The following is a 19039-nucleotide window of genomic DNA, read 5'->3' as shown; positions in this document are numbered from 1 at the left end:
TTTGAAGGCTTTATTCAAATGCAGCTTTTTAAATTAATTTCAATTAACTTTGCTAAACATTCTGTTTCAAACAATGCAACACTAATGCTTTATGCTGCACAAGCAGAGAAGTTTCACCAACACACCTTATTTAATCACCTTTAATGTGAAGCCTTTCAGTTTCCTTTTTGAATCCAATTAGATTTAGCTCTTAAGATGTCCAAGTCAGTAAAGTTAAACATGCCTAAAAGTCAGAGTCTGTCATCAGCTTTTGTTGGATGCGAAGTAAGAAACACTGCAGTTTGAACTGTCAGCGTGATGAATGTTCACAACCTGCTCCAGCACCGAAATGAGTCGAACAGCATAAATGATTAAATGTATTGTCACAAATTGAATTAACAGGTGTAGCCTATCATGAGCTCCTTCCTTTAAATAATGGAGGCCCATGCAGAACTACTAAATTGATAGTCTTAAAATATTGATAAACTCAGCGATGCCACACAGACATGATCAGCCAGATGAGCTCTCCAGAAGGGACTTTGTTGGACGTTGTTGAACTACAGAAACTCGCGTAAATTAACCAGGTTAAAATTTCCTTTTACCTCACAGATATACTGTAATGATCTAAATCCGACAGTAATGCTGTGCAGTGCTGGCTGATGATGACAAACATGTAACATGAAACACCGTTTGCTAAAAAACAGTGAGGAGGGATAAAATGATTGAGACGGATCCAAAATAGAACCGCCTATCACGACACAACACTGCGCTCAATACAACCTAGATAAAATGGCACTCTCTTGATTTTTATTTTGAATTTTTTTTTTTTTTTTTTAGCTTGCTGCACTTTAATCCTGTAATGCTTTTGGGTTGTTTTTGTGTTTATGGATTATCCGCTCGTGTTTTGTCTGCTTGTGTTGCTACCTGTGTCAAACAAGGTCAAATTCTAAATCTGCCATGGTTAACTCTGTCCTCTGCTGTATTCATACACATGGTGTTCCCTCCAAGATAAACCAAGAGCAGCAGGAGGAGATATTTGTTACAGTGGTTGCCATTCAGACTTGGCCCGTGTCTGAAATCACTCCCATGTTCACTCATTCTCTGTTCACGAGCAGACACTCAGTAGTTTACTCTGCACCTGTCATTTTTACATCCATCAAATGCAGCACATTGCATTGTGGGGCTGTTAGCGGAAGTTGGGCATGCCATGAACACCGCTGAATTTGGATAGGAAGTGTGTCTCTACCAACCATAATCCTTTGCTCCTGTCTATAGAATCAGTGCTCCGTTGAGCAGCGGACATGAACTGATTAAATAAAGTTGGAAACAGAGCCAGCATGATGTGTGGAGGAGGATCCCAGCTGTAATTTACTGTGTTTTATGAGTGAGGATCAGATGGGAGTATAATAGCCTGCTAATGCTGCTGGAGCAAATTGGCCAATGCTAGCCTCATTAGCTCATAGTTAATAGAGTCAGAGACTTGGTGCCAGAGGCTCAAAGATATTAAACTCAAACTTGGTGATGGATAGGTCAACAAAAATGCAGCCAAATATGAGCTGTCCTGTAGATGAACAACACAGAATAGTAGTGACCAATTTCTGTAATATTGTTCTTATGTAAACAGAAGCCATTGTTGTTTCCCTTCCGTGAAATCTAGAAAAAAAAGAAGTTTCAGAAACTCAAATTCAAGCAAAAATTTCCTCCTTTGGCAAGACCTGACATCGACCCAGGCTTCCTGCGTGTGACAGTTTTTATAATGCACTGTGTTTGTTTAATATTTCCATCCATTAGTCTGAAGTCAGAAAGCACTGACTAATACACGCTCACAGGCGAGCATGAATGATAGTGACTCCAGAATTATAGTAAATGCTCTTCATTTTCATTCTGATTTGCATCACTGCAAATATTGATGATTGTGCTGTGTTGTTCATTATGCCCTCAAGACAAATAACCATCTCGGCATAAATAACTGTAAATACATAAACAGCCAGTAAAGTAATTGCGTTGAGAATAGAGACAGAGAGAGACACAGACTGTTGTTGTTACCATAATGGCTAGATTGTAGGCTTCACCCGCTAAGCTAAAGCTCTCTCTTTGGCATCCTGACAGTCATTAGCTAAAGCCTGTTGGTAGCTGGCATCAGCACTGGCTCATTTACATAAAACAAAGCGAGAGAGAACCATTAACCTGAAAACACTACATCAACTCTTCGTATACGCTAATAATGTCTGCACATTAAAACTGCATTGTGAGTGCATTAAAATCACATTAAGGAAAGATATCTAATTGTTTTCAACCTGCCATGAGGTGCAGGAAATCTTTACCATTCGGCCTCATTTTTCCTCCTACAGAATATTTAATAATGGCTGTCGGATGGTGATTTAATGGAGAATTTCAGCATGCTTAAGCAGTATTTTATGCTAATTGTGGTATTGCAAGACAGAAACATGTCGGTTATCACTGTGATATATGTTGCAAAATTGACTTACTGCAGCCACACTGTTGAGTCTAAACACATAAATACAGAACTGATTAATGTACATTATATTCAGATTCATTGTGCATGAATATGCATCATGCTGTTAAGCTGTACTGGCCTAACCCTAATGTATGTGTGTGATTTCAGTAGATGCTCTGACACAATGTTATAGTACAGGCTGAATGATATAATCTTGCAAATTCTATGTGCCCCTGTCTTAAACCATCCTTTCTTTTCTCCTCACAGAAGGAGCGTGAAAAGAAAAAAGAGGAGAAGAAGAAAGAGAAGGAAGCGGATAAAGTGGAGAGACACAACAACACAAAGGTACAAGTGATTATACTGAACTGATTTAACAAAAGGAACAGCATGTTAGCCTCAGCCACCTACAAACTAATGTGTGCATCACCATTCAATCAAATGTAAGGAGGCTCTTGGCTGGAATTAGCTTTGTTGTCCATAGTGGCCCATGCGTGCGTGCACCTACGGTAACAATAAGAGAAATAGATGAGAAAAAGACTGAAAACGCCGCCCACTGACATTGATCATGCATGTACAGTGTGCTTTAAACATCGCGAAGGCTGGAATGAGGACATGTGCTGCTTTCTTTGTGTGTGTCAGTGTGGTGTTATGAATGCATGATGTGTGACAACAGAGAGGGCGAGTGTGCGTGTGCAGTCGCTCCACCTCTGCGGTGCAGGAACTGCATCCTCCAGGGAAACTCCTCATAAACATTCATGTTGCTCACAGATGCTTTAGTTTTGCTCCATGCATCAGTATGGATCATTTCTCATTTATGCACAGGAGCGTAAACATGTGAACCATATTTTTGAAGACCTTGTGTGTGTGTGTGTGTGTGTGTGTGTGTGTGTGTGTGTGTGTGTGTCGCAAACAGACAATGGATAAACACAAGAAAAATAAAAGTACCAACATGTTGGCTGGTACTCGCTGTGTCCCCGGATGAATGGGAGGAACGGCGTCAGGCTTCAGTGTAATTTGTGTGGCTGAACAGTGCTCGAGACAAAGGCTACTGCAGGCTACAGTTTGGCTCTCACATTTTCTCACAGATCCTTTGGTAAAACACTTTTGCGACCAAAGACAGAACACGTGAAAATAGTGAAACTTCCCTTTATGAAATACTGATTCGCAGCGATGAAGCACCTGACTCTTTTGGTATGTTACGCATGGAACCGTGTCATTGGTCCATTGCAGTTCCCAGGAAGAAATGCTCAGTCATGGCATTGCTTATTTCACTTATAATCATATGAACATGTTAACATGATTTTTATTGTGGGGGGGGTTTAAGTGAGCAGAAGATTAGCTGATCTCCAAAAGGCAAGTCTATGAGTGATAACACGTTATGTGTGCGTGCACACACATACACACACGCATACATACATGTTTATATGTATATTTATGTATGTATGTATTTATGTATATATGTGTGTGTGTGTGTGTGTGTGTGTGTGTGTGTGTGTGTGTGTATATATGTAAATATGCTGGAACCTTGAATCTCAACAAACTACTTTTCATTCCATTTCCAACATCTGTAGCAATATTTTATTCTATGAACACTCTCCTCTTACTCTTATGTCACTCAGTGCAAGAAGTGGAGCCCTTGCTGCTGGCAGATTCAGCTAAATTTAGCTCTTTCAGAATGTAGATAGACGGTTAACACTCACCGCTCCGGAGAAAGATGCCCAAACATCATGAAAGACAACTTTCATAACATCGTCATTCAAAATAACATCGGCAAATTGTTTGAAAGATGAATGAGAGACAGAATGGCTGCTATTTGCCAAGATAAGTGTTTTTTCTATCATGTATTTGAAGCTCAGTCTGACGTCAGAATGAGCTGCAATTACTGACGTCTGGAACAGAGGTCAGTGGATGTGTGTGTGTGTATGCATTTTCTGTGGAAGACTTGATGTGTGCGTGTGAGTTGCTGTGAGTGTATGTGTCTGCATGCAAGGGCTTTGGTGTGTGTTCATGCATATCTGTACTGTGTGTGCTTGCATTGGTGAAAGAGAGGGGGCAGCTCTGAAGGAGTGAGTGTGTGTGTTTCTGGGTCATGGTTAGTATTTCCATGGCCTGCAAAGCGGCGAGGAAATAATGTAACTCTGAGTGATGTGGGACTACTGCATGTGTGTGTGCGCGTGTGCGTGTATGTGTGCTCCCTCTACAGGGAAATGGAATGAGGGCTATGGGCAACTGTACCCACAGAGAGAGAAATGTACTGTGTGGCATTAACGTTTCTTCCTCCCCATCTGCTCTGCAGCCTTTCATCACCTGTTAAAATATATTGTCACATTTGTCTTTTATTGAAATATAACTGCCGACATATTTTGGTACTAATCTCGACTTCCACATTTAAGGGAGGATTGCGCAAATATCAAAGATGTGAAGGATGTGAGGTTTTTAATGCATGACACTGGATTCACTCTCACACATACCGATCAACCAGTCGTGGTTTTTTGGCCCTGATCCTGATTTGAGTCCTTTAATATTGAATATCTGCTGATAGAAAGTCCAGTCCAACACTTACAGTGGACAGAGGATCTGCAAGGTTGATTAGATTTGTGTCCAGGATGTTGAAATACCAGCTGCAGTCTACTTAGGCTCACTTTATTTTTTTACCAGCAACTTAATCCAAGTACTGGAGGTCCTGGCCGGAGTAAAAGTTTCACTGGAAGAATGAGACTGCAGCCCAAACTGACGTGACACAGTCCACTAGAGAGACGATGTGTCGCTCTCTGGGAGTTGTGGGAGCTGCAGAAACCCTCAGTCCACTCTCAGTTGTGCAGTGGTGTAACAGAGTGAGCTTCTGCCTCGCAAATGATCTTCGGCTGAGTACAGGCAGCAGCCTGAGAGCACCTTAACCAGACACCAGATCAGTTTCATTTCGGCCTGTTATCGAGTTTCTCAGAATCACCATCTATTAGTGACAGCTGATGCGATGCCACCGCCGACGTTTGTCATTTTAACCAATGGAAGCGACGGCTGAAAGGGAGAAAATGTTTTGATCTTTCTGCTGTGAGGTGTGACAGCTGCCAGACTGGTGGAGATTAAGACTCTCCTTTTTTTTTCTGAGCTTGTGAATGACTTTATCTCATTGTGACCGGCCCAAGGCACACCTGTGCAGTAGAGTTGCAAGGTATGAGATTTTCAAAGCGCAGTCACAGTCTGAGAAAATACCATGGCTTCACAGTATCACAGCATACAGTTTGACACCATTCTTCTTCTTCTTGTTCTTTTATTCTTCTTGTTCTTCGTGTTCTTGCTCTTTCTTTCTTTCTTTCTTGTTCTTGTTCTTGTTCTTGTTCTTGTTCTTCTTCCTCTCAGTTGCGATGACCTTTAAAGGAATCAAAACAGAAGGGTTTTTTTGGTTGAACTATTTGTTTAATATTATTTTGTTTGACAAAATATTGTGTCCTGACAGACATGAAGCTTGATATAAACTTGAAATATATATTTCTTTACACTGACACAGTACATTTCAATATTGTAGATAAACAAATGTGCATGGTGTGATAACAGTCAATTTTCATACCACAGTATACCATGAAACTGTTATACTGCTGCAACCCTACTGTGCAACAGTCACGCTGTTTAATCACAACCCTGACACGCCACACCTGTTAGGTGGATGGATTATCAATGGAGAAGTGCTGAATAACACAGATTTTAACATTTGTGCTCAAAAATTGAGAGAAATAAACCTTTTGTATGCATTGAAAAAGTCTCAGATCTTTTACCTGAACCCGTGAACAATGGCAGTGAAAGCAAATGCCTGCATGTCTTCTTTATTGAGTGTATTATGGGGACTGCAGTGACCATTCAGTGTCAGCAAACAGACTGAACCTTGATGGCTAACATGAGGTTTCTCTGCCAATCCCTGTGAGAGACAGAGAGGAAGAAAGACTCTCCCTTCAATCAGGAATCAGGAGGTTGCAGCCTCTCAGTTGACCTGCAGATATGTTGCACATTGATCTATGTGTGTGCTTGTGTTCCTGATATGTGTTGCAAGATTGTGTGTTTTTGCGCGTGTGTGTGTGTGTGTGTGTGTGTGTGTGTGTGTGTGCTGGCAGGGATCTCTCATATCCTTTTCTTCCTTATCAGCTGAGCTCCTGCTGTCAATGAGCCCCAGTGTCAAGGAGATATTTGAGGACATTTCTGGTGTGTGTGTACGTGTGTTTTAAAGAGAGAGAGAGAGAGAGAGAGAGAGTGTGTGTGTGTGTGTGTGTGTGTGTGTGTGTGTGTGTGTGTGTGTGTATTAGAGACAGAGAGACTTGTTAGTGTATGCTGACGTGCTGAAAGCTGTTTAATCTCCAGTATAGCAGGAAACATGCTGACAGCCATGTTTCTCTCTGTTTCTCCATCTTTCCTTCTCTCTCTCCTCTCTTTCTTCTCTCTCGTTTCCTTTGTCTCTCACTCACTTTCTCCTTATGTCACTCTCTCTCCTCCTGCTTTCACCCATCACTCTGTTGTGTGCCTGTTCCCCCACAAAGACATTCTCTACCATCATAACATAACCCTACCATGCAACAGCAGCTCTTTCATCTTTGCATGCAAATAGTGTACTGTACATATCTGTCGAGGACACACACACACACACACACACACACACACACACACACACACACACAGTCTTCAATCTCAAGTTTTAATCAGCAGAAATATTTCATCTCCTTTGACTTAATTTCCTTTCTTTTTCAGGGGTTTACTCAAGCAGCTTTTCTTTTCTCAGCTGTTATTAAAACTTGAATAAAAAGTGAGTGCAGAATACTGTGAACGCTCCTGAACTCATTTTACAGATGCAAGTCTGGGGGAGGCAGAATGGGCGAGCGTGTGATATTAGAACAGTCCAGTGGAACCCTGAGATTACAATGATTAAAGATAATGATGCACGCATTGTTTGTGTCTTAAAACTGATGAAATTAGAATCAGCTCAGGTTTGAAAATCCTGTCCCCAGACAGTATTGATAATCATCTCCAGTATCTAACTTAGCGATTAATATTATTGTCTGTCGAGCCTAACTGGCTGTGTTTTTGTCCTTCACCTTATCATCAGGTTTACTTTTTCAAGCCTGGCAAAGCTCCTGCAAAGCCAAACAGGACACTGCACTATTCCCATTTAGCCACACTTAACTTGAGCCTGAAGGATTGGTCTAAACTTAATTAGTTATCAATATGTTTTTGCCTGCCACCTCCATTCCTCCACCACACTCTTTGTCATTTATAATAGTTAATTTACTGTTTTTGGTTTTAACGCAGGGGGATTATTTTAAGCGTCAGATGTCATGTTATGGTCCATCAGACCAACAGCACATTTGAAGACTTTACCTTTGACTCTGGGAATTTGCAAAGCATTTTCCACAATGTTCCTACATTTTAACAATTTTTTTTGGTTTTTAGCTTATCTGCTTTATTTTGATAGTGACAGCTAGAGAGAGACACTAAAGGTAGGGGATAGGGCATGAGGCATGGCATGCAAAGGGCTCGGGCTGCAGTTGAGCCCAGACCACTGCAGTCCGGGCTCAGCCTTGATACATGGTACATGCTCAACCAGGTGAGCTACAGGCCCCCAAGGTTCTTACAATTTATAGACAAAACAATTAATCTGTTAATGGGGAGAATAATTGCTGATTAATCAATAATGAAAGTAAGTGTTAGTTGCCGTTCTAATGACTTTTTAAAACCCCAGAAGGAAGCGAGATGGCTGTCCATTAACAGTGACAACAAAACGTTCTGAGACCAAAAGACTTGAATCAGAGAGGTTGTTAAAGAAAAGAAATGACAGACACAACACTAACAACTAACAAGCACAACCTCTAAGAGGACTGGCTCAGGAGCCACTTAATTTAAAAGAAAACAATATAAATACAATTATAAATTCAGTTAATTAAAGGCAAATCACAAATTATGCTCCCCTCCTTTCCTTTGCATTCTGCCTAATAAAGTCTAGATGCAATTTAACAAAAGATTAGTTAAAACATGCAACTCCTGGACGTATGTGGAGGTGCAGAGGTGTTGTTCATAGCGTGCCATTTGCCTGATGAAATCATTTAAAAATACATGTTGCCGCTGTTGCTGTCGGACTCAGTCAGCTCTGCCTCATAAGACTTTTCATGCAGGAAATGATTGAAGGATTCATTATTCCTCTGCAGTGTTAGCATCAGTATTGGTAGGGGGTTATTTGGGTTTTGATTGCCCAACCATTTCTGTTTTGATTACATTTTAATTTCAGTTTTGGTGCAGCCTGTGTTTGCATATTCAAGTTATAAAACTTGGGGGTGTAGTATAATGTGTTATTTAAGGATGGGAATAAATTGCAGAAGTGATTAGAGTAGTGATGTCAACATGATGTCAGTCAAACTCACTATGAGTGCTCATGGAGGCGACATTAGAGGCTGACTTTGGCCAGACCTGCAGTTCAGGGGACATGGTTGCTTAGAGAAAGTAAGACAGTTGTGTAACCAAAAGGCCACAGGTTCAATCTTGCATGTATTTATTTGATCCTGAACCTTTCACCCTTAATATGAGAGTAACATCTAAATGCTCCTCAGAAAATGTAAAGACCTACCTCTCTACCTTAGTTTGCTTAACATAAAATCCCTTCACTGATGCAAAAGTACCATTCACTTGACAGTTAATCATGGAGTTATTCACTAAGAATTCAATTTGCATAGCTCATTATTTCCGAAGGATCTGCATTATTCTGCCGTTGTCTGTGTATCCATACAGCCGGCTTCACATTGACGAGGTGAACTGAATGAAGTAAAGAAAGCCTGCATGCCAACCTGTTGGATTTAGGGAATCTTAAACATTTGTCTTGCTATTGAGGCTGTTTTACACCCACAGCACAGTGGGCTATACAGTTACACCGATCAGCAAATTTCAGAAGTCAATGGCACGTTGCTCTTAGGAAGGCTACATTTGCTCAAACATGTTGATTTTATAATTGTGCTGTCTTTTTTACTTCTTTAATCAAGCTTGCTTAAGTGTATATTTTTTCCCTTGTGTACCGTACGCAGATGTTCAGACAGATGTTAGACAGCGTTGTCCCTTTACGGAACGTCACTCCACTGTTATAGTGATTGAAACTTGCATGCTTTACCTTGCCTCAGCATCGCAGCACCCAAACAGTAGTTTCACTTAACAACTGTAAAAACTGAGGGTGAGTCATAGCTCCAGAAATATAGAAAGAGACACAGCAGGTCACGTGACACAAAGGAGAGATGTGACTGGATCAATGTTGTAGACTGTGAGATATGGGAAGGTGCAAACACAGAGCGTATGAATATTTATATTAGACTGTACTGCCTGTGTGTGTTTTAATCTTGGTGGTAAAAAAGTTTAAATGTGGATAGAAATTTAAACAAATTTTAAGTGTCTGTACTCACAGAGGAAGCTGCTGTTGCTTGAAAATGTTTAACAAATCTGCACCTTATGGGTTGTGTCCACTGCCAGTGGTCAGTGTCAGTGCAGGACGTTGTGTGCCCAGAAAGAATATTGTCCCGTTCCCAGACTGCCTGGCTCCTCCCTCTGTGACATCACCATTATATACTCCTAAATGCTTCTGCCAAAAGCATAACTGTTGCCAGGACTGCAGTTATTGGCAACAACATTTTTCTCCTGTCTAGGACGTGTTATGTTCTCATAGGGTAGTCAAGTTGTGGGCGATGTACAAAGTGCAGGACTTTGACACAGGGCCAGCAGGCGGCATCCCTTGAGTGGGAAGGTTCAGGCTCGTGAACTTAACTTCTGCTTAAGGTTTGAGAAGGCTTGTAGTTTTGGTCAAATACTGAAAAAGCTCGCGCTGTCTCATGCTTCAAACATTGACATTTTGAGTCTTTTACCAAGACCACGATCTTTTGCTAACCTTGACCAAGTTCTTTCCTTCACCTAAACACAACCAAGAAGAAATTTTAATCATGCTGTTCTTGGTATGAGCAGATATTGTAGGGAAAACAAATGAAAAACGATGTGGTCGATGTCTCTCATACATTGAGTATGACCTTTTAGTGACCTTTTCGAGTGCGTGTATTTAAACAGTTCATCTTTGCCTTTGTAAATTGCTAGCATGTGAACGTCTTCTCTAGGAAACAGGGTTGGTCACCCATACTGATGCCAGCCACCCCACGAGAATCACCGCGGCCTGTTGTATCCACAGGTCCTTTGATCATCATCTAAAGCTCGTGGCTCAAGATGAGGCTTTGAATGAAGACTGATGAGTAAATGTGGAGTTTCGCCTCGTAGCTCATCCATGTTTTGTAAAAGTGCTGAGTCCTACTGGTTCTCATCCCTACATTTTACATCTTGTAGCAGTTTCTCAATTGATGCCATGCTCGTGCTTGAAAACGTAACCTCAAGCATGTCTAATGTAGTATCATCAGCATTTTTGGCATCGCAGAAGATGCTGAGTTCCAGCAAAACATATGGCCTCTAAATGCGGTGTAATAGTCTGCTGTTCATTGGAGAGAGGTGATGGATGAGTGAGTATCTATTGGATGGCTGACACGTATGGTTTTGTACTACTTTAGTAATGTTTTGTGCTATTACTCATTATTTCCACGTGTGCCCTCTTTCATGCCCTGTTGTTTTTGCTAGTCAGGAAAGCCTTTTCAACAGTCTTTTGACCTTCAAAATCCACTCAAATTCTCTTCTCTCTGACTAAATACATCCTTTTTGTGTTTTCAGCTCAAGGGCAGGCAGGGTGATGCACCTATTAACTGTCAGGAGGAACTCGGAAATGTTGGTGATTCAAATGAAAAATTAACTAGATGCATTGACTTTTCTGCTCAGACATCTTAAATTAAATGGTAATAACATTTTGACCATCTGCAGTCATACAGAAATCTCCATATTAGAGGGATACATCAGGCAAACCTATAGATAATATGGATAAGACTGAGCACAGGTGTTGATATGAATGCAGACAGCCATGCAGGGTCGTTCAGCCTGACAGACAACCTAGAATATTAAGCAGTTGTCTTTCTTTTCTCTGTGTATTCAAATGAACCTTTTTTATTCAGCTTGATTGGTGCTGTCAAAGCTCAACTTTGTCTTCTTCTCCACACTTACGATCCAAGGCCTGTAAGCACTAATTAGTCTACAGCCCTGATCGGAAGCTGCCATCTGAATGTGTGTTTTGCACTTGTGTCCTCACAGAGATAGAAAGCTGGCTGCACTTCACTTTATTGTGTTTAAATGTTAAGATTAAGGATCAGGAATACATATAGGTGCTGGCAAGGGCAAAGGTCAGGCTTGTAGACGTTAGTGATGCGCGGGTTGAATCCGTGGTCGGACAGGCCAGCTGAATATCACAGGTTCAGGCAGGCCGCTCAAGAAGTGACAAAGCAACGCTCTGAGTAAGAAACACTGTGTGCAGTAGTCCACATTCTGCCTTATCTCCTCCTCTATAACTCTCTCTCTCAAACACACACACACACACATGCACACACAGGGTACACCCCGAACACAATCGAGCCACATGAAATACAGCGTTATCTGCAGCCTGACTCTCGACGAGTGCCAGGAGGATGTCCTTGTCACCGCTGCTCAAACCCTCTCCTCTCCATGCTGGCTGGAGCGGTGCTGCTCCTTCCAGCTACAAGCACAGTCAGTGAGTGCGGTCGTGTGCTCAAAGCGTGTCGAAATAGGTTCAATCCTGGAGCTGTAGAATCAGTACAGCCGAACACGAGGCTGAGAAAGACAGTGCAGTAAATAGTAATAGGCCACTATTCTTTTTTATTATTATTATTTACTGTTAAGATATGAAGGATGAATCATTTGTTTATTTGTGTGAGAGAGAGAGTTCGCTCTTTAATGAAGCATTACTTGGTTTGCTGCTGTTCAAAATGAAAGAACAGTGTTTGGGACAGTTCCCCCTCTGCTGTGGTGGGGGAGAAAGAGCACTATGAACAGCTCCGTCACGGCTGCCAGCAGCAGGATCAGCACCTTGGAGAGTGCTGTGGCACTCAGTCATGACAGTCGTGTTACTATAATGTATAAATGGCGATTTTGGTAGTTGATGAATGCATATTTTTACGGGTCAGGCGGTGTGGATCGGCTCATAACGGGTCAGGTGGGTGTGGGAAGTGAAAAAGCCTGAGCTGTGCCTCACTCGCAGACATGTTTCATCATGAATCATCAGTCTCTGTCAAAATTAATTGCCCGCTGCTCTGAGACAGTTTTCAGCAACAAACTAATCAGATGGCAAAAACAACCATTTTTAAAATGACCTTGTCAGAGCACTGCAAAAGCTCTTGTGGAGGAGGTCAACAAAGCATGTGACTTGTGACAGGTTTATTAATCATAAGCACAGTCTTTCTCTCACCCTAAAGAAATACTCTTACAGATCAGATCAGATCACAGCCACATGAATCATTTTTGCAGTGATTTGGAAGACCGTAACTCAAGTACGTTTCTTAACTAATGTAATGACATACTAGTTTTAGTACCTAAACCTAACCAAACTGTGACAGCTAGCTTTATTTTGAAAGTTTAACTGGACATTGTGTATTTATTACTGCTAACTTGACAGCAGAATGAGAGGCAAAGCGAGACAATGACAAGCAGTGACTGACAGGTCTGCTTCACGCTTCGGCTCATAGCGGGTTGATCAGATCCACCCGAGATGCTTGAAGTGACAAGTCGTGGGGTCTGAGATTCAGCGGGCTTGTCTTTAAAATGAATGAAGGCCTGTATACAGAGCAGACTCCTCTATTGTTTCTGAGCTGTCGTTCACATTTTGTTCCAAAAGCTTAATCACGGTTGATCGCGAAGGGTTTTCGTCAGATAATGCCTGCCACATGCCAGGTTTTAAGATGACCAAGTTCAAATATTTAGATCTGACGTGAAGACGTGAAAGAGATGGACATGTGTGTGTGAGAAAGTGAAGAAAAAGGAAAGCGCGTCTCCACTCACGCTACAAAAACACAGTGCTTTTTAGACAAGAAGTGACTCCATTATCTCTGTAGCTGTTTTCAGTCTCTCCTCACCTCCATTCATCTCCATCTCTCCTTCATTCGTCCCTCGCTCCGTCTCTCTCCTCCTCTCTCTTTCTAGCTCTCCGTGTGTCTATCGCTCTCTCTACAAACACTAAATCACTGTCGTCCCATTGGACTGCTGGCGTATGTTGTCTTTTTCCTTTCAGCCCATGAATAAATTATCAAAGAGAACAAGAGGCTGCTTTCCTTCATGGAAAACACTGGCGCTTGCCTTTGTTGGAGATAGAAATGAAGGAGTGTGTGCGCGTGTGTGTGTGTGTGTGTGTGTGTAGATGGCGTTTTGTGTATTTCTGTTCATTCAGTGGAGGGATTTGGGGAGTGTGTTATCGCTAGGTGCTCTGTACATCTGGACTGAGTTGGGCTCTCAAAGGTTCCCATGATTGGATATGACACACACACACACACACACACACACACACACACACACACAGCAGCAGCAGCAGCAGCAGCAGCAGCAGCAGCTAAAGCATATCTGTGGTCGATTGGAGTTAGTTTGAGCGGATGGTGTGAAGGGCAGCCAAAGGAGCAGCATTCTGTGACCAATAGCATGATGCACACACACATTCACACACACACACACACACACACACACACCACACACATAGAAACACTGCTCCCTGAGGTTTAGCAGTCAAAGGATCGATAGCTTAGCCACAAGAAGGCTAATCAATAAGCTGGATTTGCGCTGCTGGAGGAAGAGAATCAAGCCTGTTTCCCATGAAAGCACACACACACACACAGGACAGGTGCAACCACAAACACACACATCCAGCCTCCCAAATGTAAATGCATACATGCACAAGTACACACACCAACATGCTCCTCCCATCCCATACACACACAAACACATCCCCCCACTGTGATGCAGCAGAGCCTATACAGCGCTGAGACATTATATCCCGGCTTACCTCCCCAAACAGAGGAGGCCATGTCCACACAGCTAGTTGGCATTTACAGAGCTCAGGGCTTTGTGAATCATACAACAGATTTATTGTCAACCATAGATTTGTGTCAGACCTGCTGATGTGTGTGAAGGGAATGATCCATAACCTATTTGAGCAAATTAGTAAAAATTGCAGGGAACAAATGAGGAGTTGAAAAGCTTCGCCTCATATTGGAGGTGCACCGTTTCACTGTGTCTGTCAATATTAGTGTTATTTCTTTATATTTTAGTAGCCTCGAAATTGCCCTTCATTTCCTCTCTTCCCTCTCTCTCTGTCTTCATTATTCACCCTGACATCATGTTCAGCCATCAAAAAGCACAACTCCTCACCCGCATGAGTCACTGGAAACATCAGACATGTGGGCAGTGATTCAGAGGTCTGGAACCAGGCTAATATCCTCAACAAATTCAACCATCATCACTAACACAAAGAGTTTTGAAATGCTATTCAGGACGTCTAAGAAGTGTGGCTGCTGACTGTAACTATAGTGTTTTCAGACCTGATTTATCCAGAGGATTTGCTGAAGAAACCTGTGTGTTATCTATCACTAAAATGATGGATAACAAAGAGTCTGGGTCAGGATGTGATGCAGATTGTTAATATTTGTCATAGATGAACTTAACCTGAACTCAATCCAATGCAGCATTGTTATCGGTTGATATAACGACATAGACTTCAATTGCGAATTGCATTTCTTAGGTATTATTTATTTATTGTTTTGTATGGTGAAATCAAATCAAATGATCGATTTGTAGAAGCTGTGGAGACCTCCTCCTCTAATTTGACTTTGCCTAAATTGCTGTACAGTGAAGGTGAAGTGGACACATGGACAGGCAGACCCAATCCAAAAACACTTGAGGATAATTGGATCTGATCCCAAAGAGCACCAGCACATGTTTTATTTCCTGCACCTCAGAGTTCACCCTCCGTCTGCTCAAAAAACACATTTTTGTCTTTTAATGATTCTGTCTCATCACATGGTTAAGGCGGATAATGAGTCCCCTCAGATCAATTTCTTTGTAGACATATCAACACACACACACCTGAATCCCACAGCAGCGGGACAGAGAGACCCGCCCTGACACAGTCAGACTGAATCACCATCGCTGGTTAGGTTGAAATAAACCCTTTTCACTGAATTCACCGAGGTAGAAATGAAAATGTTGTAGCTCTGCACACTGCCGAGGGCCGACCTTCCTGTCGCTCCTCTCCAGCTTCTCCATCATCCACGGAGTCAGAGTCCTGGTCGGAGCTGCTGTAAGTCACCTTGGTACTGTAATCCCTGTCAAACACATGTCTGGGGGCCTTGGCGGCTCTATTTGGTCCCATTCTGTGGTAGCTGGGGGGGCTGCTGAGCCCGGTTCTGTTTCCCACCAACACTCTGAGCTCCCGGTCCAGACTCAATCAGCTGATAGGGCCACTAGCTGCATAGCTAACTAGCTGACAGCAAGTGTCAGCCACAGATAATTAGATAGCTATCACAAATAGTACAGTGGGCAGCAGTTAGTGGTTCCTCTGGTGACATCTCTTTCTCACATCTGATCATCAGACGCAGAAACAGTTATTAAAACACCAGTTATCTTACAGATTTAACTAACACACACAGCCCGTCACATGGGGGCATACTGTAATACATTTCCCTCTCTCACTCAGTGTTTCTTCACACACTTTTCAGTTTCTCCATGGCAAATGTACACACACACACCAGAGTTTTGAGTTTGTTGTTGAAGGCGCAGGAAAGTCAGGGAAACATATGTAAAACACCATAAATCCAATTACTTTATGCAAAGTGGTGGAGGTGGGTTTCACACTGACAACATGAGGTCCAATCCTGCTTCTTCACTGCTGCAATGGGAGCATCTATGTGGGAAGAGACCAACAAAAACCTGCCTGACTGAACTACAAAACACCCTCACACACCTTTGATCTCTAAAGGTTTAAAACACTAAAAGCCGAACGAATATTCTTTGTGTCCCCGGTAGATCGCTAGCTCAGTGTGTTGTGTTAGCACCAGCATGCTAATCCAGCTTGTTGCGCACGCCTTTCCTAAATCCATCTGCGTGTGCTCCCTAAATCCATGCCTAAATCCATGTGTGTGGCAGCGTGCGCGTACATCCAATCCAGTTCGTGTTCCTCAAGACAAGTTGGGCATTGTGTGTGCGCATGTGCGTGTGTGTGTGTGTGCGTGTGTGTGTGTGTGTTCCCTGAATCGAAGCAGCTGTTGTGTGTTTGTGTGTGTTCCCCAAATCCAGCAAACAAATTCTAACCTGAGGCTGGCTGCCACTTTCTCCAAAACACAGCCTAACAAGATTCTCGATGCTCTGAAAGCTCTCCTGTTTAGTGACAAATAAAATTCACTTCCGAAAAAACACCTTTAAATACCCTGTTTAAATTGCTCTGTGTGTGTGTGTGTGTGTGTGTGTGTGTGTGTGTGTGTGTGTGTGTGTGTGTGTGTGTGTGTTAGTTGCCAGTGTTTTGATTTGATTAGGTATTCTTTCCCTGAACAGCACCGTCACGCATCAGCCGTCAGACCACACCGTGACCTTCCTCAAACACTCAAGTGTGTGTGTGTGTGTGTGTGTGTGTGTGTGTTGTTTTTTTCTCTTTGGATGCAAATATTTGTAGAGTGTGAGTGTGAGTATGTGTTGTGGATGTTTGTGCATGTATGCAGGCAGCGCTTGAATCTGTGTGTCATCGCCTTCCTGTATGTATGAGTGTGTTTCTTTTTACCTGTTTGTTTTTATGTCTTGATGTGTCTCTCCCTCTGTGAGTGAGTGTGTGTGCGTGTGCATGTGTGTGTATGTGTGTTAAAATGCAATAGGTTCTCCATGACTGTCAGATGAATGTAACTGGCTGGAAGAGATGTTTGCGTGTGGCAGCTTGGGATCTCCTCTCTGTGACAAAACCTTTTAGATTGTGTGTGTGTGTGTGTGTGTGTGTGTGTGTGTGTGTGTGTGTGTGTGTGTGTGTGTGTGTGTGTGTGTGTGTGTGTGTGTGCGCGCATGCGTGCGTGCGTCTCAGTGCCACCAGCTGAGTGACAGATCGTGTTGAATGGTGCAGAACTGCAGCAGCCCGGCACACTTAACAGCCTCTGACTTACTGCGGTGCCACATGCGCGCACACACACACACACACACACACACACACACACTTTGTTCTGTGTTTTCGGGTAGAGCTTGGGTCCTGCCGACTTTATGATATGGATATCTCAGTCTGTATTGATAATGCATTTTCAACACACTTCTCCTCAATCCATGAGCGTACACACACCCAGACACAGATACTCTTCTAGCACACACACACACACACATGCACACACACACACACACACACACACACACACACACACACACACACACACACACACACACACACACATCTGGCCTCCTGCCCAGTATGTCCTCCTCTCCTCACTATGTCTCCTCATCTTTCTCCTCTTGTCATCTCCTCAGCTCATCCTTTGTTTCTCATCTTCCATTCCTGTCGTCATCATGAGTCATCATCCCTGTTCTTCCCTTTGTCATCCTCTCCTCCTGTCATTTATCTTTCCTTTTCTTTCTTGGTTGTCCTCCTCATCATCATCCACCTGCTCCTCCTCGCCACCGTCCCTGCTCGCATTCCTCTTCATCTTTGCGTCTCCATTGCTCCACATCCCCTCCTCCCCCCTCTGTCTTCATGCATTCCCTTTTTCTTTCCTCTCCCCCCAAACTGACCTCCTTATCCTCCCCTTCCTCCTCTGTGAACTCTGGTTCTCCTCTTTCTTCCTCCTTCCTCAGCTGCATCTGTCTGTCTTTGGCACCATTGGCTCTTCTAGCCAGTGGCAGTTTTATTATTCTCTTTTATAGTGTTAATAAGGCAGCTGTCAGCCACAAGAAGACAATCCACTCCCTGCAGTGCTACTGCAACTACTAATGTACTACAGTACTGCTGCAACTGCTATTCCTGCTACTAGTACCACTGTACTACAGCTGCCACACAGTAACTGTCAAATAAAATTCAGTACTCTCCAATAATGATACACGTGGTAATTTCAGCATGATGTGTAATAGTAGAATCATTAAATCCTGTCATACTCACCGTTTTGTTGCTACTCGTTTCTCTGTCTGGAAGTTCATTCTGTACCTTGGGATTGTGCACTCGGAGCTGCTACAAAAGTTAGTTTAGATGTGAAACGTCCACGCAGGAAGTAGCTAAACACAAGATGGAAACACGGCGGAGCAAACGGGATGAGAATTAATTAGCAAATAAGTATAGTGTGACCTCACTACTCAGGCTTTTCTGAGCTTTGTCCAACACAGAACAGAACTCAGAATCGACTGGAAGCTCTGACAAAGCCAAGAAGTAAACCTTGACTTCAGGTTTTTTTTTTGTCACATAATGTCTAATCGCTTTTAGTTTGCTGTTTTGCTTGTCCAGTGTTAAACTACAGTCAGCGCAACACTTCCTGTACAGATGTTATATGTTAAAAAGCCCTTCAGCAGCTTAAAGGACATAGTCACTCTCTTCCCTGGTCGGCTTCTAGTGTGACAATTTCTTACTTTGAGAGCACACACACATCAAGGTGTGAGGTTCAATGAAATCCATCAAAATGAAAAGACGTGGCTCAACTCTCCAGGCCTCCAAGCCTT

General features: G+C 42.7%; 1 protein-coding gene across 4 annotated transcripts in view; it reads left to right on the top strand.

Annotated features, from left to right (window-relative positions):
• LOC143328091 (stromal membrane-associated protein 1-like) overlaps positions 1 to 19039 on the top strand; it is a 93610-nt gene that overhangs the window by 35772 nt on the left and 38799 nt on the right. For all 4 annotated transcript variants that reach the window (XM_076743014.1, XM_076743015.1, XM_076743018.1 and 1 more), the window contains exon 6: positions 2705 to 2782. In XM_076743014.1, coding sequence (XP_076599129.1) covers positions 2705 to 2782 — 78 coding nt within the window. The remainder of the gene's footprint in view (positions 1 to 2704; positions 2783 to 19039) is intronic.

Source organism: Chaetodon auriga, chromosome 11 (assembly GCF_051107435.1).
Source record: "Chaetodon auriga isolate fChaAug3 chromosome 11, fChaAug3.hap1, whole genome shotgun sequence".
NCBI lineage: Eukaryota > Metazoa > Chordata > Actinopteri > Chaetodontiformes > Chaetodontidae > Chaetodon > Chaetodon auriga.
This window is presented reverse-complemented; position numbering and strand designations above follow the sequence as displayed.